We start from the raw sequence: 17,097 nt of genomic DNA on the forward strand, positions 1-17,097 counted from the left end.
CAACACTCTTGATTCCTTGATTGGACGTTTACTTATGTTGATAAAATGACAACAAAGTCAATTCTGCAAATTTTCGACCAGTACGAAAAAGCTCGCTTGAATTTCACCAAATCCGTTGCAGAACTGGCACTGCGATCGAGCAATGTCCCGATCCTGAACGAAGCCAACGTTCTCGGTAAAACCCACAACTTTCCTCTAACCCAGCTAACCTGTGAACCCCAGAGTTGCTGAAACCCCTCTTGAGCGACATCTGCAAGCAGATCCAGCACTGCGCCACCATCGCCCTCGGCCGCATCATCCAGAATGACGTGAACGTGGCCAAGAAGTTCACCCGAGCCGAACTCCTCCCGATCCTCCTGGCCAGCCTCCCCAAAGAGAACGTTAGAAGTACGCCATCTTGTCGACACTTATCAAATCCCTCCTTTGCAGAAACACCAAAAGAACTCGATCCTCTTCGTCTTGAGGTCCATATGCAAGCACGACTCCGAACTGGCCACCTTCGTGGTGGAGTCCGGGGCGATCCTCCCCATCATCAACTGCCTGGAGGACTTCGAGCCTTCGGTGCAGGAATCAGCGGCGTGGGTCATCGGTTACATCGCACGACACAACCAAACCCTGGCCCAGAAGTGCGTCGAAGCCGGTTGCGTCCCTTTGCTAATCATGGCGCTGCAGGGGCCCCACTTGAGCTTGAAGCAAATCGCGGCCAGCGCTTTGGCCGATATAGCCAAACACAGCATCGAACTGGCGCAGAATATCGTAGACGCGGGGGCCATACCCTACCTGGCCAAGAACCTGAACAATCTGGATGAGAAACTGAAGCGACAAGTCTTGGCAGCCCTCAGTAAACAACATCGACGTGGTTGAGCTTGACGTTACGAGATTTTGCATTTCAGGTGCGTGCGCTAAGCACTCGTCGGAACTAGCAGAAGTCGTCGTAGAAGCCGAAGTGTTTCCTTCAGTTTTTATGCATATGGCACACGCGTGCCCCCATGTACGCAAAAACGCCGCCGCTTTGACCAGAGACATAGTGAAGCACACCCTGGAGTTGACCCAATTGATCGTCAACACGGGGGGGATTGGGGCACTGATGGAGGTGCTGAACGAGGACACGGGGGAGGCGCGGATACCATGTATCACAGCTCTGGGGTACATTGCCGGTAATTAGACACGATTCTGGGGTTTTTAGAGGTTAAGTTGTTTCCTTGCGCATCCGCCATCTTGAACACGTCAAAAGTTAGGTTAGGTCAGGTCAGGTGTGTTTATATTTTAAAAAGTTGCAAAATTGAGTGGTTGACTGGTTAGTTAGTGGCTTGTTGAAGCATAAATAACGAACTAAAAGTGGTGATGAAGGTTTTTAGAACCAGTTTAGACGTGTAAGTGGTTTTGAATTTGTAACAGTTTAGGAGGGAGTGGGGAGTCACGATTCGTGGGTAAAAATGAATGGGTAAAAACAGCCATACCAGTTTCAGAAAATTCAAAAAAGATATTATAAAATGTTTTATGCCACCCTAAATACGCAACAAACACGTGTTTTAAATTGTTTTGATCTTGTTACTCATTGCAAGAACTTGATTTTGCGGTGGGACTTTTTTCTACGCGGTTGTAATTAATTCTAGGGCACTCTGACCAGCTGGCGATGTCGGTGTTGGGTTGCAAGGCCATCCTAATCCTGGGTACCATCTTGCACGAGTCCAAGGACGAAAATGTCCTGGCAGTGACGGCGTGGACGTTGGGGCAGATCGGGAAGCACAGTCCCGAGCACGCTAAGGCCGTGGCTTCCGCAAATCTGTTCCCGAGACTGGTGCAACTGTACACGAACGAAGAATCTGGGGAAGATCTGAAGTTCAAGTGTAAACTCGCCTTAAAGCTGTGTCTGCAGAAGTGTTTGTTGACGTCAGCGCTGGAGCCGCTCCTGTACGACGCACCCCCGAACATACTGAAATATGTTCTCGGACAGTACAGCAAGGTAAGAGTTTGTGTGGGTTTGGATCGGGAGAAATGGGAAGAATGAGAGGGAAATATTTTTGCGTGTGTGTGTAAAGCTGCGTTTTCAGTATGATTTGGTTCGAGATGTTGTGGTTTCGCGTTTTTGTTGAATTTTGGATTTTGATTGGGCGTTTCTGTCGGTTACGATCAGATGTCCACGTAGATTAGAACAATCGAGAAAAAAGAAAGGGTCGCGCCATTAAAAATGAATGGTCTATCGATTTAAAGGGGAAAAGTGACAAAACTAAGCTGGAATTATGTCGTAAAACTATGGATCAGGTCGGAGTATACAGCGTGAGAATAAATAGTGAGGGACAACATTTTATTTGAAATCTTCTTGAAAATCCCATTACAAGAATATTTCATCGACTCGTGTGTACCTACAGAGTGCCGTATCAAAGTTTCTTGAAATTTAATTTTTCACGTTTAAACTCGTACGAGTTAATGTGAGAGTCGGTTTTGATTTGTCACGGAAAATCGTAAAAAAGCAAAAAACTCAAGTGACGGAAAATGTTCCTCAGCAGAATTCAATAAAATAAAATTCTGGCCTTTACAGTTAAAAAAAAAATTGTTTCATTCGGTTACTGATTATTCGAAGAGCAACAAGGTCACTTATGTCATTGTCTCTTACTGCAAAACATAGATACAATGGCCGGCAATAAAAACTAGCCATCACTTTTGTGTTACGTCAAAATCCAAATGTGTATAGTAATTACCTAATGCTTTTATGACACTGACATTTAAATGATGGCTAGTTTTTTTTTGCCGGCCATTGTACTTATTCAATGTTAGAGATGGGAACAATGTTTGCAACGAAAACCAGAGGGTGCGAGGAGAAAATTTGATTAATAGAAATTATTCTCTTCGAAATTCTGCTTTACATTTTCTGCAATAAATTTCACTTTATAAATGTTCTGTTACAACCGTAGAGGGTCGTTTTTCGATATCCTGTCACATTCCATTCTGTAAATGAAAAATTCTGCAGAAAAATAATCTGTGAGGAATGTTCTTCTGTATAAATTGGAGTGAAGCAGAATTCAGTTGCAAAATATTGAAATGGTTATGAGGTTACTTGTGTCATACTGTATGTCCACATAAAACATGTTAATATCATGATTGAAAATTGGAAAATGTCTAACAAGGAGAGGTCGCCAGATGTGCGACGGCTTTTTGGACAAAAAAATCAGGGTAGTTATCCCGACAGGCCATATCGCCACTCTGAAAGGCAACGCCCGAATGAGGAAAGATCCGATGAACTGAAATTATTTTCTGGAAATTCTGTGACATGCTTTTTGAACGTTCTGTCACAATCCGTTGTGGAAATGTGCATTATGCGAGAAATTTTTTGAATATTTCGGCTCATTTTGTCAATATTCTGACGCACTTTCTGCAAAAAAATTATATATTTTTGAGACGAATGTTCGTCGGCAAAATGGAATAAAACAGATTGTTTACTGTTATAGTTAAAAAACTCGAGATGCTTCGGTTGCAGAATATTTAAAAATTACAAGGTCATTTATGTCAACACAGAATGTGTTAATTTCTTAATAATAATAATGTGAAAAATACGGTGCGATCAAGAATGACTAAATTTGTTGGTAATAATGAAATTTGGCAAATTTGAAATTTACCATGAAAGGTTCATTTTTGTAATAGCATAAATAAAACTGACATAACTAAAAATGTTTTTAATGTCGTCTCAAGTTAAAAAAATCTTGTCAGTGCCAATTACGAGACAAAAAACACCAGTACTTTTCAATTGTTTCATTGCCAACAGACTCAGTCATTGTTGATCACGCTGTATCTACTACGTGGACTACAAAATATACAGTGTGAGAACAAACTGGCATGTACGAAGTTTTGTTTAAAATTTTTAATTTGTCAAGGAAATATGCGGATATATGTGAAATTGCTGACAATTTAAGTGCCGAATAATTTCCAACGAAAAATTTTTGGGGCGAATGTTCATCGGTAGAACGGAATGACGTAATTTTTTTACAATCACAATTAAAATAATAAAATGACAGTTCAGTCAGAGAATATTGGGAGTCACAAGGTTAGTTATGTCATTCTGTATGTCAAAACAAAACGTGTTCATTTATTAAAAAAAGGTGAAAAAATATGTATGCTGGCACGGAATTTTAGACGTCAAATTTATATCAATTCCAAAAATGTCAATTAAGTTACGCTTTATTGTCATTATGATGGACGTCTGAAACTATTTGACATTTGAAAGATTATTTTTAGCATGTCAGTATGATAAAAATTACAAAATTCGAAAGTGAGGTTAGTTGCACCTAAAGCGAGTTTTTTATGTCAATCGAATGACAAATCGTCCAAGATTCCGTGTCCTAGACTGTGAAACAAATTTTAGGAGATTCATAGTGATTGTGGATAAGTATGGCAACTATGTACGAAAATGTATGTGGCAACTGTCTGGATGGGGTAGAGTTGACATTTGGATGACATTTCATAAGCGTGCATTTGATCTTTTTATACCATTGCACGTTGTCTTGACAATTTTAAAAATTGCGCGACTATGAACTGTCAAAGAAATGTCAACTCTGTCCTACCCACACAGTTGCCACATACATTTTCGCACATAGTTGCCACACTTATTCACAATCATTTTGAATCATCTAAGACTATGCGTACCAGTATTTTTTGACCGCGATTACGTACTATGGCGCACAATAAATTTAGGCCGGCAAATTTCTGACATTTCAAAAAAGTCAATGCAAGCGACCATTTATTGTCATTATGACTGATGTGTCAGTTTGTCAAACTGAAGGTTTTCAAGCTGTTTGGCGTTTCCTTCACCCTTTTCGTAACTTACAGATCATACCGCACTAGCATAACTGATTTGTAGTAGCACTTCTCCCTGGTGCACGCTTCTTTTCCCAATTTTAATTTTGATTATCGCTGTCACGATGACAAGAATGACAAAAATCGAAAATGGGGTTAGTTGAACATAATGCCGGCTTCACATTTTGATGTCAAGGCAATGACAGGCCGGCCTAAATTTATTGTCCGCCATAGTACATGTACTGCAATTGGAACAAATGTGATGCATTGGTATTGGTACTGTACATTTTAAAATTAAGATCGTTTCGAACATTCGACCACATTGCGCACGACTCGTGTCGATTTTTTGTTACCTGTGTCGTTCAATATGGCAACATTCATTTACCTATTGAAGACTTTGTAGTGTTTCGGAGAGAAAAGATCCGATTAACAGAAATTTTTCTAGAAACTCTATTTCAACATTTCCCCTTTACCTTCCCGAATGAACTTTATGCCGAAAATTAGTATATTATGATACGAGTCTTATAAGTAGCATTTTGTAGCACGCACGGGTTTAGAGCACGACGAGCTTGCGAGGAGTAAGGACTAAGTGCTACAAAATGCCTTATAAACTAAATAGATGTCATACACTATTTTCTTCTACTTTGCACCTTTTAAGTGACAATTAACAATTATCAAATTTGGGGAATTTTGTCGCGGTTTGCAACAAATGTCATATCATTTGGAAGATTCAAATTTCAATTGTTATTAACAAATTAAAAATTTGTTTTTCAATAGATTTATTTACAATGGAAGATTTATTTTAATAAACCAAACAATTTAGAACGATTTGCGGTAGAGAATTCGCATTGAAACGGAACAAATAAGCCCTGACATTATTGAGCGCAGTGTACAAAGTGTCGGTGAGTGCCAAATAGTTGGCGGGAGGCAATTTCAACATTTGCGTAAAATTGTATTGTTAACCTGAGATGTTTGTTTAATTTTGTTTGAGGTCAATTAAAATTTTTACATTAAAAATTAAGTTAAATTTTTTAAGTAAAATTTGTCATTTTCTCAAAAAAATTGTTATGTAAGGTATCAATTTTTTTCATTAGCCGTTTAAGTACTAAGAAGGTCTGCCAGAAAAAGATGAAAAAAGTGAGGGTTGTCATTTAAAAAAATTATTGATGACGTCATTATTAGGAGACGACAAGTGTCAACTTAAATAACATTTTTATTGGCATGGCTTATTTTCGAAGTGGGATTTATACAATTACTGGTTCTGTAGTTCAAGTTGTTTCTTTGCATCGTTGATTTTTATACATACATAGCCTATAATTTGTTTGTTGTTGATTTCACGGAAACAACTTACTTAAATTAAAATTCGTTTTGTTTTGGCGTTTATTTTGAGATTTCATTTTCGTCATGCCAAGATCAGGAATGCCAACCTTAAAAAAGTAAATTGCACTAGTTTGGTTCAAAACGCGAATTTCAATTACAGCACCTAAAATGGAGTTTGTAATAGCTTTCATACAGACGAAAAATATTATTTGGCAAATGTCATTAGTTTCAATCGACGACATTATGTTGGGACACCCGGTGTACGGTCGGTGTGCGAGTTGTCATTCCGCCGCCCTCCGTCCGTCCGTCGGAGAGAGACGACCGATCTGAGCGCTATTGATTACCCAGTCGCGTCTACGCCGCCCCCGCTGCCGCCGTCGTGGCCGTCTCCGCCGCCTAATCAGAACAAAACAAACAAGATCGAGACAAACATGTCGACCGGCGCGTCGTGAATAATGAGAACGAAACTGTCGTCGTCGTCGTCGCCGTCGAATCCACCGCAGAAGCTCTACATAAACAGCAACACCCTGTCGTTGAGGGGCGAGGGGATCGCGATCGCGCCCCGTTCCGTCGTCCGCACCGCCGCCACCCGACACCACCGCATCGAGATCGGGCCCCCGTCGACCGTCGACAGCCCCCGCGACGACGACCAAGTCGAGCAGGTGAAGGCGGCCAAGGCGACGATCAAGCCGAAGGAGTGCGCCCCGCTGAGCGACGACCTCGTCAGCAGGCAAGTGCGGAAGATCAGGGAAACCGTACGAGTGGAGGATTTGGAGAGGCTTCTGCGCGGGGTGACGGGCGCCGCGGGGCATGCACGGAAGCGGGCCCCGCCAGTGAGGGACCTGGGCGAGGTGTACGACGAGTTCTTCGGGGCGCACTACGCGCTGCTCCGCGAGGTGATCAGGAACAGGATGTCTTCGATCACCTAGACGACGGAGGGCACCGGGCGGAATCTTCTGTGATATAACTACAGGGTGCGTCGGCTGGGAAGATGGACTGCAAGGTGCCCCCCTTGACGCAGCACGTCAAGACCAGGGACATCGACAGGAAGGTGCTGAGAGAGACCCTCTACTCGGAGATATTCCAGAGGCACAGGAGGTCGATCTTCGCCCTCGGCTCGTTCCTCAGGATGTTGAAGACGAAAAAATCGAACTATAACGTGATCAAACAGGACGCGGAATCCGAATAGTAGTTGTTGTTGTAGTTTGTGTGTGTCTGCTAAAAGTGCTTAGGCCGTCCTGCGCCCTTTCTCAATCTCGCACTCATCTCTGTCCCCCCTTTCATCGGCTTAAGATAATTAAAAAAAAAAAACAACAAAAATCTCGCAAAAAAAATTCTAAGTGTTTGTCAAACAAGTGCCTTCACAGAATCACCACCAGAACTAGCCGAGACGTCGTTTAGAGAATTTATTATACTTATTATAAAGTGGATACCTTATTAGGACACTAGTGGATGTTTATACGGTCATTAATCATGTTTATGCCTTGGAGATCATGGTCCACCGCAGTCACCGGTTCATCTCGAATTTTATACCTGTTCATACAAGTTTGAGTGATAAAATATATAATATACACCTGGTTCGTTGGTTTGTTTTGAGTCACATTTGTCTGTTGAAATTTTTATACTGCCAAACAAGCATTTAGACCTTGCCGGTGTTGTGACCGAAAGCAAGGATTATGCCAGCGAGAGCTGTTACATAACATTTTTTGCCGAAAATAAAATTTATTTAGTGAGAATGACGCTCTTTCTTTGTTCATTTCATTTCCTAGGCGAAGAGTCCCGAAAGGTAGTAGTGGAGTCGAGGATTGATTCGTACGACCGCAATAACTGTCAAAATGGGAGTGGGTCGGTGGTGTTTTATGGTTTCGGGTCAAACGTCGTTTGTCTAAATTTTACGAATGCTTTGTCGATGTTGGCGTCACCTCAAAGTTGACCCGCAAGTATCATCTTTTATTATTACTTTGTTTGTTCACGTGAACTATTCTACCGTGTGATAAAAAAAAAATAATTAGAGTTGGCTGTGGCCAAAAATTTCAGTTGGCAATTCGTTAAAATTTCAATTATCAGATGTCAGTCTTAAAAGTTAGGTTAGTGGTTTTGAGAACGTTGAAATCTTGATTTTCATAAAGGGGTGCATTATGTGTGACCTGTCGGTTGTAAAAGAATCATGAGGAGCTCCACTCGTATTTACGAACTAGAGTAAATATTCGTAATGTCTGCCTTCAGCTTCCAAACATAATGCTACTCTCTTCGCTTCATGTTTTCAAATGACCTTCGCAAAGTCGGGACATCAATTAAATTGCAGTTGTCAGTAATTACTTGCATTAATTCGGAAATTGTGCCAGGACTGTTTTTGAACACGTTCTTTTTCAGGTATGGAAAGACAAAATAATAAGTTGTTGATAAGTGTCTTGAAAGTCCGGAATGACAGTTACTATTGTAAATAATGACATCTTATGGCATTTGAATTAAATTTTTACGTGCTGCCAACTGAAGTGTATTAATCATGGCTGTCTCGATTTTTTTTATTTTCGATCGCACTGTAGGTACTTTAATTCACAAGTGGTTAAGTTAAAAGCTGTACATTCTCAGTTGCAGAAACAATATCGTCAAAATAGTTTTGTGCATGATCATCTCCAGAATCAAGTTGGATCAAACAGGTTATTCGTGGTCAGAATCGGACAATACTTTATAGTACTAAACAACGAAATTCAAAATGTTCATATCCTAAAGCTTGAGGCTCATATTTAGATTTTTTTCGTATTTTTGGATCACATTAAGAATAAACAATGCTTCTCAAACGTTTTCTTTGACGTTTAGATTAATTTCGTTTATAAACTTTTCGTTCCTTGGTTTGCTGAGAAATATTAACAATAAAAAGTACCTAGGTACCGAAAAACAGAAAATAAATGAAACAGTAAAAAAAATATCATAATTGTTTAATTTTGAAAAGTGATCTTTTTAGCTCCACGACCATAATAGTTATATGTGACACTCTGTACATTTTGAACTAGATAAACACATTTCTTTACTTGTGAAACTGTATTCTCGCCATTTCCAGAGCAAAATTTTAAATCGTCATCCAATTTACGTCACGAGAATCGATTTTAGATTACAGAAGGAGTATTATGAGAATATGATTGTGCAGAATGTTCATATCCAGAACCGAAGCTCATCAAACGGATTATTTATGATGATGAAGTCAGGTCATATTTTTTTTAATATTTATTTTGACAGATCAACAGTAAAACAGTGGTTTTGAATGATTTTTTTTAAGTGTTTTAAACAACTGTTTGAACAACAACAAAATTGTGTGACACCGCGTATGCTTGTCATAAATTGGCATTTTATCTTTAAAAAATTAATACAGTGGCGTAGATTAATTAATATCATAAATACAGGGTGAAAGTAGTGGAGATATTTTAACCGGTGGTAGAACTCCACAATAGGTAACGATTGAGCCAATAATGCCTTATACAAATATTGATATTTTTCGAGAAAAGGGGGCTAAAAGTTTTTCAAAAAAAAAATTTGGGAGCCACTGAATTTTATGAAAAAATGGTTTAAACAAATCATAGTAGACTTTTTTGTTGTTATTTAATTCAAAATTAAGTCACTTTGACAAGAACCTCAATTTAAATTATAAATGGCTTTCACCAACCTGGATCTATGGCGAAGCCCGTGGATATTTAGAGGTAGCACGACAAATCTACGGTGAAAGGTTTCTTCCCAATGCACGAACCATTGTAAACGTTGTGCGGCCTCTTCGCGATTTCGAGCGTCTTGGCCGCCAACGAGAAGATCGCATTTTAGTTACAGAAGAAGAAATTCTTCACGAAATTGAAAAACAGCCACGAACAAGTACTCGGCGTCTTGCAAATTACCAGGGAGTTTCTCAGTTCGCGAGTTCAAAACGCCGCTCAGGAAATTCGTGAAAAGAGAGGAATTCTGATTCGAGTTCGGCTTTCTTGAGCACGTCGTGCTGAAGCTTGCATTGCTAACGATGGCAAGCATTTTAAACAATTTCTTTGATGATTCATTTTATGCTTTTACTCACAATTACAGTCCTTTTACTTTGCTGTTTTCTGAATAAGTTGTAGGCACTATTTTATCACTGCTTTAAAATTTTATCAAAGATTCATGATAAAACTCAAAAAAATTTAACGACAAAAACCAAACATAACCTCGTATGACAGAAAAACCATAGAAAAACTCATATAAAGTCATTAAAGTCCATTCAAAAAACAAAAAACCACCACCTGTTGCTTTAGATTGGTAAAATTTAAAAAACCCTAGGTAGATATTTTTTCATACTGTGTTGGTAACTATAAATTATGACATTTATTTGATTCAAAATAAAATTCAATTACTTTGAATTTCTTTCATATTGTTTTATTAGCAGCAGGTTTCATTTATTTATTGATTCTTATTAGGTATTTTTATTTATACTATGCCGGCCAAAAAATTTTGGCCGTCATTGTCTGTCAATTCAAAAAAAAAATTGTAATCCGTACTTTATAGTTTATTGTCATCATGATTACCATCTTGATTATGAAGGTTATTTTTTGGGTGGTAAATTTCAAAATTCAAAATTATTTTGTCATTTCTACTACACAGAACGTTTACCTAAGGTTATCTATGTATGTGTGCTCTAATTTTGTTTATTCATGTCGGATTTTTGGAATATCTGAGCAGTTTAAATTGATTGTCAAAATGACAAGAATCGAAAGTGGGGTTACGATTCCTAAAGGTTTATTTACACTTTACTTGAATGTCAAGAAAGTGACGGCCTAAATTTTTTGGCCGCCATAGTACATGCCCAGAAAAACAAGACATTTAATAAACACTTAACCTCAAAATTACAATTCTCACCAAATTTTACACTGAACAGCGTTGCCGATAGTAATTATCGAGGAAACTGCGACGTTGGTGGTTTTTTGATTTTTGAATGGACTTTATTTAACAGTGTTAACTTGACATTTTAGGTTGGTTGTACGTCAAAACTGCCCGCCAAATTTGAAATTTTTAGCGGTTTCCAAACAAAATGATTACTTCGATTTTCTTGTAAACCATTAACATTTGTATAAGGCAAGTTGGGTTATTTTGCCTTCTTTTAGCACGTAGGTACTAGGTACCTCAGGTTAAAATATCTGCACAACTTTCAAAATCAGACTGTATAATAATAAGGCGAATAAAGAATCTGCAAATATTCTTTCCTTGTATTCTAGTTTTATTATTTTGATGAAGACAGTTCAGTAGCAAAAACAATGCTGACAAAGTAATAGTGTGACAAATGCGTGATATGTATAATAGTTCTTAGAATAAAACTAAAGTTTTCAATTGCAGAAAAAATAATAGCCACACATTTTTGTGTAGACTACAGAATATTCATCTTTAGGACAAAGTTTGACAGTACAAGAAAATGGCAGTAGAATTTTTAACAACAATAAAGTGATTTCTGTGCCTCGATAATTCGGAAATTTGAATTTATGCAAACTTTTTTGGTTTTTGGTGACGGAAACACTAACATATGCTTCAACTTTAATAAAAGAAAATAAACATCTCTTGTAATTAACTAAACTCACAACTGTTTTTGACAGATCTGACCCACTCGACGGTATGAATCAATCTACGAATTGTGTTCACTTTTCCGTGAAAGCCACCAAAAGCTACTACCTATTTCATCAGGCGGTATTATTTAAATAAAGTTTACGAATCCATTGCTATTAAGTCGAATTCACGGAGCGGCCCTCACCACTCGCTGTATTGATTTTCACCACAAAAGATGAAATTTACAGTTTTCGGTGTAAATGTCATCAGATAATGTCAAAGTTTTGGCAACGCACACGTTAATAGTTATTTATTATACAAGACGATAAAATTGTATTTTATCTTCGAGAGCGGTTTAAGCCTCGAGGCCTAAGCCGAGAGGCTAATACGCTCGAGAAGATAATGGTGAATTTTATCGTCGTGTACAATACAAAATTTTATTCCATCCTCCATTACTTCGATTGAATTACTGAATTATTTTGATTATGACAATTATAAACGTCAAAAAAATTCAACAATCAAAAAAACGTCAAAAACAGAAAAACAACAATGGATGTTAAACATTAATTATTTTATTTTTCTAGACGATAAAACTTCATTTTACCATGAAGAAAACAGTAGATAAAATACCATTTTATCGTTTAGGATGGAATAAATACTATTTTTTACGGATAATTAACATGCAATCCTGGTCTCGCACAATATACGGGATGATTCTGTTGCACACTTGCTCTGTGCTAGACCTCCAAAATAAAATTATTTTGAATCACTCGGTTTCTGAACATGTCATCTTTTGCAGATCTTGCCGCACGACCCCAAAGCCCGCCGACTCTTCGTCACCACCGGCGGCTTGAAACGAATGCAGTACATCGAGGCCCAACCCGGCACTACGCTCATGGAATACATCTCAATTATTAATTCCTGTTTCCCGGAAGAAATCGTTCGATACTACTCCCCGGGCTACCCCGAGACTCTCTTGGACAAAGTGGAGCAATACTCGCCACAAGTAACGCGCGACGTTTCGTCCTTTAGGTCGACGAACCTCATTTTTTGTTGTTTAGATGATGACAGTTCTGCAAGAGCCCTCGACCAAGAACGACGAGACTCAGATCATGTTACCGCACTCGTCGCCCAGCGAAGAACTGGAAAACTTGCTTGTCTAATTTTGTACCAAATCGCACGTTTTTCATGCCAAATAAATTGTTTGAAATTTTGCGGCTCCGGCAAAAGTTGTTGCGCACGCCTATGCGTTTTGACGTTTGTTTCCGGACATAACCTCAATCGCGAGTCGGCTTATTGTTTTGGTTTTTTATGGCCCAAAATGTCGATAATTTGTCGCGCTTGTCTACAGAATGTCGACAAAAGTGGCTACTTCTACATCGACACGTTCGACAACACGCAAATTCCCAATACAATACCGAAAGATTTGTTACAGTTGTGCGTGCCGGAGATGGTGAGTAAATGATGGTTTTCGGGGAGATTGTGGTGGATATTGGCGTTGTTTGTAGGACTTGTACATTTCTGAGCAACCCGGTATATGCGGGGAGTGTCTGAGCATGTTCGAGAGTTTCTACAACTTCAAAAACAAGTGTCTGGCGTCCGAAGAGAAGATCCACAAGTATCTGAGCAGGAACAAAATGGGGCTCCAGTGCAAGGTAAATTTGACGCGCGTGGTCGACGAGGAGTCGGAGCCACCTCAGAGAGTCGACGAAAGCGGCGAAGTCATCCAAATGGACAACATGCGAGAGGCGGATTCGATCAAAGTGGCGACGGCCCCAAACTCGGAGTTTTCCGACGAAATGATGATCTTCTCGTGCAACGAATGCTCGTTCGTCACGATGGACCAAGTAAAGTTGGTGCGGCACAAGTGCCTCGAAGTGACCCCCCTTGACAAGTACAAGTGCCCCTACTGCGACTACTCCACGTGCCGCAGGTACAGGCTCAGCTACCACATCAACGCCAAGCACACCAAAACCAGTTCGTACGAGTGCGCACAATGCGACTACAAAACCAACGACGCGAACTTGCTGAAGCGCCACCAGAAAACGCACGGCCCCAGTGAAAAAACCGGCGAGATGTTCACCTGTCCCTTGTGCGAGTTCAGCAGCGGCTCGGCGGTGGCGCTGCAGCGGCACAGGGTGGCCCAGCACGGCCCCGTCATGCAGTGCTGCACCGTCTGCTCGTACCAGACCAAAGACAAAAGCAATTTCCGCAAGCACCTGTACATACACGGGGACAAGCCGAGGAAGTGCACCAAGTGCAGCTACCAGTGCGTCTCGCCCTACCAACTGGAGAAGCACTACAAGAGGAGTCACGTGTGAGACTGACTGTCTTTTGCCAAGTCAGTGTTGAAATGTTCCTCGGGTCGGCTAGTTAGGGCGCGTTTGTCAAATGAGAAGAGTCGAGCGTGTGTACGGGCTGAATGCGCGAAGCAGGTGGGTGTCAGGGCGGAGGGGACATTTTGAGGACCGCTGACGCTCGACTGGTTGGCTCGCCCTGGAGGAAAACGGCGGCTCTCAAACTTTTATATCAACGCGCCATCTACAGTAATCTTTCTTTTGAGATTGATTTTCCCTAATATTTTATTAACAAAAGTTTTTGTTTACGGAAAATTTACACGAAGACCCCCCACGTTTAATACATACAGAGTGATTATTTAACATGTTGAGAGTAGCCGAGCAACAGTGCTAACGAGAAACCAGTGGCCTTCAAAATTTTCTCATCGCTTCATAACGACAAAAGTACAGTGTGATCGCAAAGAAAACAAATCAGAGCAGGCGTTACAAATTATGGGTCATGTCGTAGCGGAATTCTATGCAAATAAGCGTTCAGTGCAGAGCAACATTTTACATTCGTAGGAACGGGTAATTTACCAGCTTTATTGGCAAATGCGACGCCGCTGGTAAGCAGATTTTTCGCTGAAATGTCAAAAAACCGTCAACGATGTGCTCTTGTTAACCTAGAAAACTTCCGCAAAGTTTACTGTAATTGCAAGCAACAATTATCCCAGAATAAGTGGTAAAATGAGTTTTACCATTGAAAATAAAGCATAAATTATTAATTAATCACGAGATAGGCAACCAATAAAACACGACTGTGCATAGCAAGTATAATTATGCGTATGATTCAAACTGCGACAAACGTTTCGATAAAACAAAAACAGGTAGCACTCTTGATTTGTTTTCTTTTTGATCGCTCGGTGTTTTTTCGCTTTTGGTTCCCACGTACAGGAAAAGCGTTCTGCTAACGCTCGCCACTTCAGTGATTCTCAAACTTTTTCGTCTCATATACAGAGCGAATAATTTTTCCTGACGACTGTGTGACCCTTTTACTAGTCTATATTTTGAAGCTGAAATTTTGATTTTGATCAAGCACAAAATATTATCAAAATGATAATTACATAATTGTCTGTGATGTTGTGACATTTGATTTTGAAAAATGAATCTCCAGCCCTGAGAGTACCTACATGAGCCACGGAAAATAACGTGACACTTTGTATAGTTGTCACGTGATTTTCTTTGCGTTCATATAAGATCAAAATCGATATACATATTAAAAAAATATTAACTCTCTTATAAGGACGTAGATTAATTTATAAAAAATAATTAGTGTTTGTGTTCATTTTTGTGATTTTTATTTTTTTAGATAAATGCTTGTATACTGTAAAATAGCTACCGTAGACTGTCAAGTTGGGAAGCACCGGTTCAAAGTGTGACGTTTTGATTAGTTCATCGTTTCGCTGTTGGCGCTGATGCTTAAGTTTATTTCTGAAAGTGACAACAAATATTTAAAACGTAAATTAACATTAAACAATACGTTTCGACGTATCTTTAATGTTACACTAACTTGTCAAGTCTGACTTTTTATGTAATGAAGACTCATCTTTAGTTTGACAAAAATATTTTTTGCATATCGTAATGAAAGGGGCACTTTTTTACACGCAAAATCGTAGTGAAAGTGGTACTTTTTTGCATCATTTTGTTCTATCTTTTTGGAGATGATTGTCAAAGCATATCTTTTTTTTTTTTTTCATAAATTCTTTTAGACCAAATTTCTCAACTTACCTACATCGATATGCAAAAAAATAGTGTGTACAACACGTTATGAAAGTCTCGTTTTTTCACTTATTTGCTTGATTAACTCGGGCTACGCCCTCGTTAATCAATCTGCAAATTCGTGAAAAAAAGTATGACTTTCATAACTAGTTGTACAAATAACTACAATTTAGTATTTCAGTTTGGTGAAGACAATATCTCAAAAGAATAAGATATTTTCATTATTTAAACGGAAATAAGTATTAAGTTATAGATTTCTAATAATTTTTTATTTAAAAAAAATATCAATTTTTTAACTGTAACCTTAAATACTGCCAATCGATGTCTGTGGCGACGTAACCTTATCCACCTTGACTGACTGTTATTTTGACAGAACTTAGAGTAAGGCCGGCCTGAATGACATTTGGTGGGGGTGAGCGTAGACGGAAAACAGGCGGACGAGTCCATCTTTCGTAAAATAGGGGTGTTCAACAGATTAAAAATCAGCTGATTGTTACTGTGGCCGGTTTTGCCACGCCACTGGAATATTTTATCCTCGCAGATTTCCCCCACCAAATGTCATATCTCAGGCAGGCCTTGCTCCAAGAAAGTGGATTAGGACACTTTTTAAATCAACACGCCAGGTGATATATGATGAAATCAGACATCTTCAGTGGTGAAGAATATTTTTGTGACAGGTCCTGTCAATTTGACATTATAAATAAGGACGAAACAAGAACGAGCCGCATTGCCGGTGCTTTTCAATTGTAAGGCAGTCGGCCATGATACTCATCCATTATCCTTAAGAACATGTAAGCGTTGTCAGCTTAAGCCGATAGACCAATAAAGTTCCCCGCTCGAGATTTCAGCTTTCGATAAATCCCAGCCAGTCCAGGAAGCCAACTGTCCCGATCACGTGTCAACTATCAAAACATGCCTCGTGAGTTTCCTTTTTTTTATTAAATTCGTATAAATAAAACATTGATTTACGTATTTAAAAAACAGACGTACACGTATTAGTCTTTGTCACATCTTCGTGAACGTTTCGGCTTCGTCGTGAATATCATGAGGTACGTTATCGTATTTGCTTTCCCTGAGCGTCGGGGCGAACCCCGACCCGGCCACCACATCGGGTAGAACTTTGTCGTTCAGACTCATCAAGATCTGGAAGAGCTTGGAAAACTTGGGCGACTTCTTCTTGTAGTTCTGGACGTTGGAAGTGGCCACCAGCGTCGTCATCCAGATGTCGGACAGCACCGCGATCGGCATCTTGTTTCTCGCCTGGTGTCGGACGACCTCGTTCAGGTGACCGACGAGGACTAGGAGGGCGTCTCGCCTGGGGATGGCGTCCACCATTTTTCGAACTTCGTGTTTCAACACGTCGTCGTCTAGTTTATCTGCG

At 39.6% G+C, this 17,097-nt stretch overlaps 3 protein-coding genes across 8 annotated transcripts in view; 2 read left to right on the top strand and 1 right to left on the bottom strand.

Annotated features, from left to right (window-relative positions):
* Nucleotides 1-12,874, top strand: LOC138129930 (sperm-associated antigen 6-like). The gene is made up of 7 exons (XM_069046269.1): nt 1-175; nt 223-380; nt 430-841; nt 894-1,157; nt 1,617-1,966; nt 12,461-12,667; nt 12,723-12,874. Exons 1-7 carry the CDS (start codon nt 46-48, stop codon nt 12,822-12,824), a joined length of 1,623 nt encoding a protein of 540 aa, XP_068902370.1. The 5' UTR covers nt 1-45; the 3' UTR covers nt 12,825-12,874.
* On the top strand, nt 12,867-16,558 carry LOC138129933 (RE1-silencing transcription factor B-like). The gene is made up of 2 exons (XM_069046271.1): nt 12,867-13,114; nt 13,170-16,558. Exons 1-2 carry the CDS (start codon nt 12,983-12,985, stop codon nt 13,980-13,982), a joined length of 945 nt encoding a protein of 314 aa, XP_068902372.1. The 5' UTR covers nt 12,867-12,982; the 3' UTR covers nt 13,983-16,558.
* Nucleotides 15,964-17,097, bottom strand: part of LOC138129929 (rho GTPase-activating protein 12-like) — a 20,815-nt gene continuing 19,681 nt past the window's right edge. For 4 of the 6 annotated variants that reach the window (XM_069046263.1, XM_069046267.1, XM_069046266.1 and 1 more), the window contains exon 6: nt 16,637-17,092. In XM_069046263.1, the coding sequence (XP_068902364.1) occupies nt 16,722-17,092 (371 nt within the window). In that variant the 3' untranslated portion in view covers nt 16,637-16,721. Of the gene's footprint in view, nt 17,093-17,097 lie in introns of all 6 variants that reach the window. The other 2 variants (XM_069046264.1, XM_069046265.1) reach the window with 2 other exon arrangements.

This window comes from Tenebrio molitor, chromosome 4, assembly GCF_963966145.1.
Source record: "Tenebrio molitor chromosome 4, icTenMoli1.1, whole genome shotgun sequence".
NCBI classification, from domain to species: domain Eukaryota; kingdom Metazoa; phylum Arthropoda; class Insecta; order Coleoptera; family Tenebrionidae; genus Tenebrio; species Tenebrio molitor.

Excerpts from the sequence above, each read along its gene's own strand:
- LOC138129930 (XM_069046269.1), top strand. The coding sequence starts at position 46 with ATGACAACAAAGTCAATTCTGCAAATTTTCGACCAGTACGAAAAAGCT. Across the intron at positions 842-893 it reads ACAAGTCTTGGCAGCCCTCA|GTGCGTGCGCTAAGCACTCG; the intron begins GTAAACAACATC and ends TTTGCATTTCAG. Across the intron at positions 1,158-1,616 it reads AGCTCTGGGGTACATTGCCG|GGCACTCTGACCAGCTGGCG; the intron begins GTAATTAGACAC and ends AATTAATTCTAG.
- LOC138129933 (XM_069046271.1), top strand. The coding sequence starts at position 12,983 with ATGTCGATAATTTGTCGCGCTTGTCTACAGAATGTCGACAAAAGTGGC. Across the intron at positions 13,115-13,169 it reads AGTTGTGCGTGCCGGAGATG|GACTTGTACATTTCTGAGCA; the intron begins GTGAGTAAATGA and ends CGTTGTTTGTAG.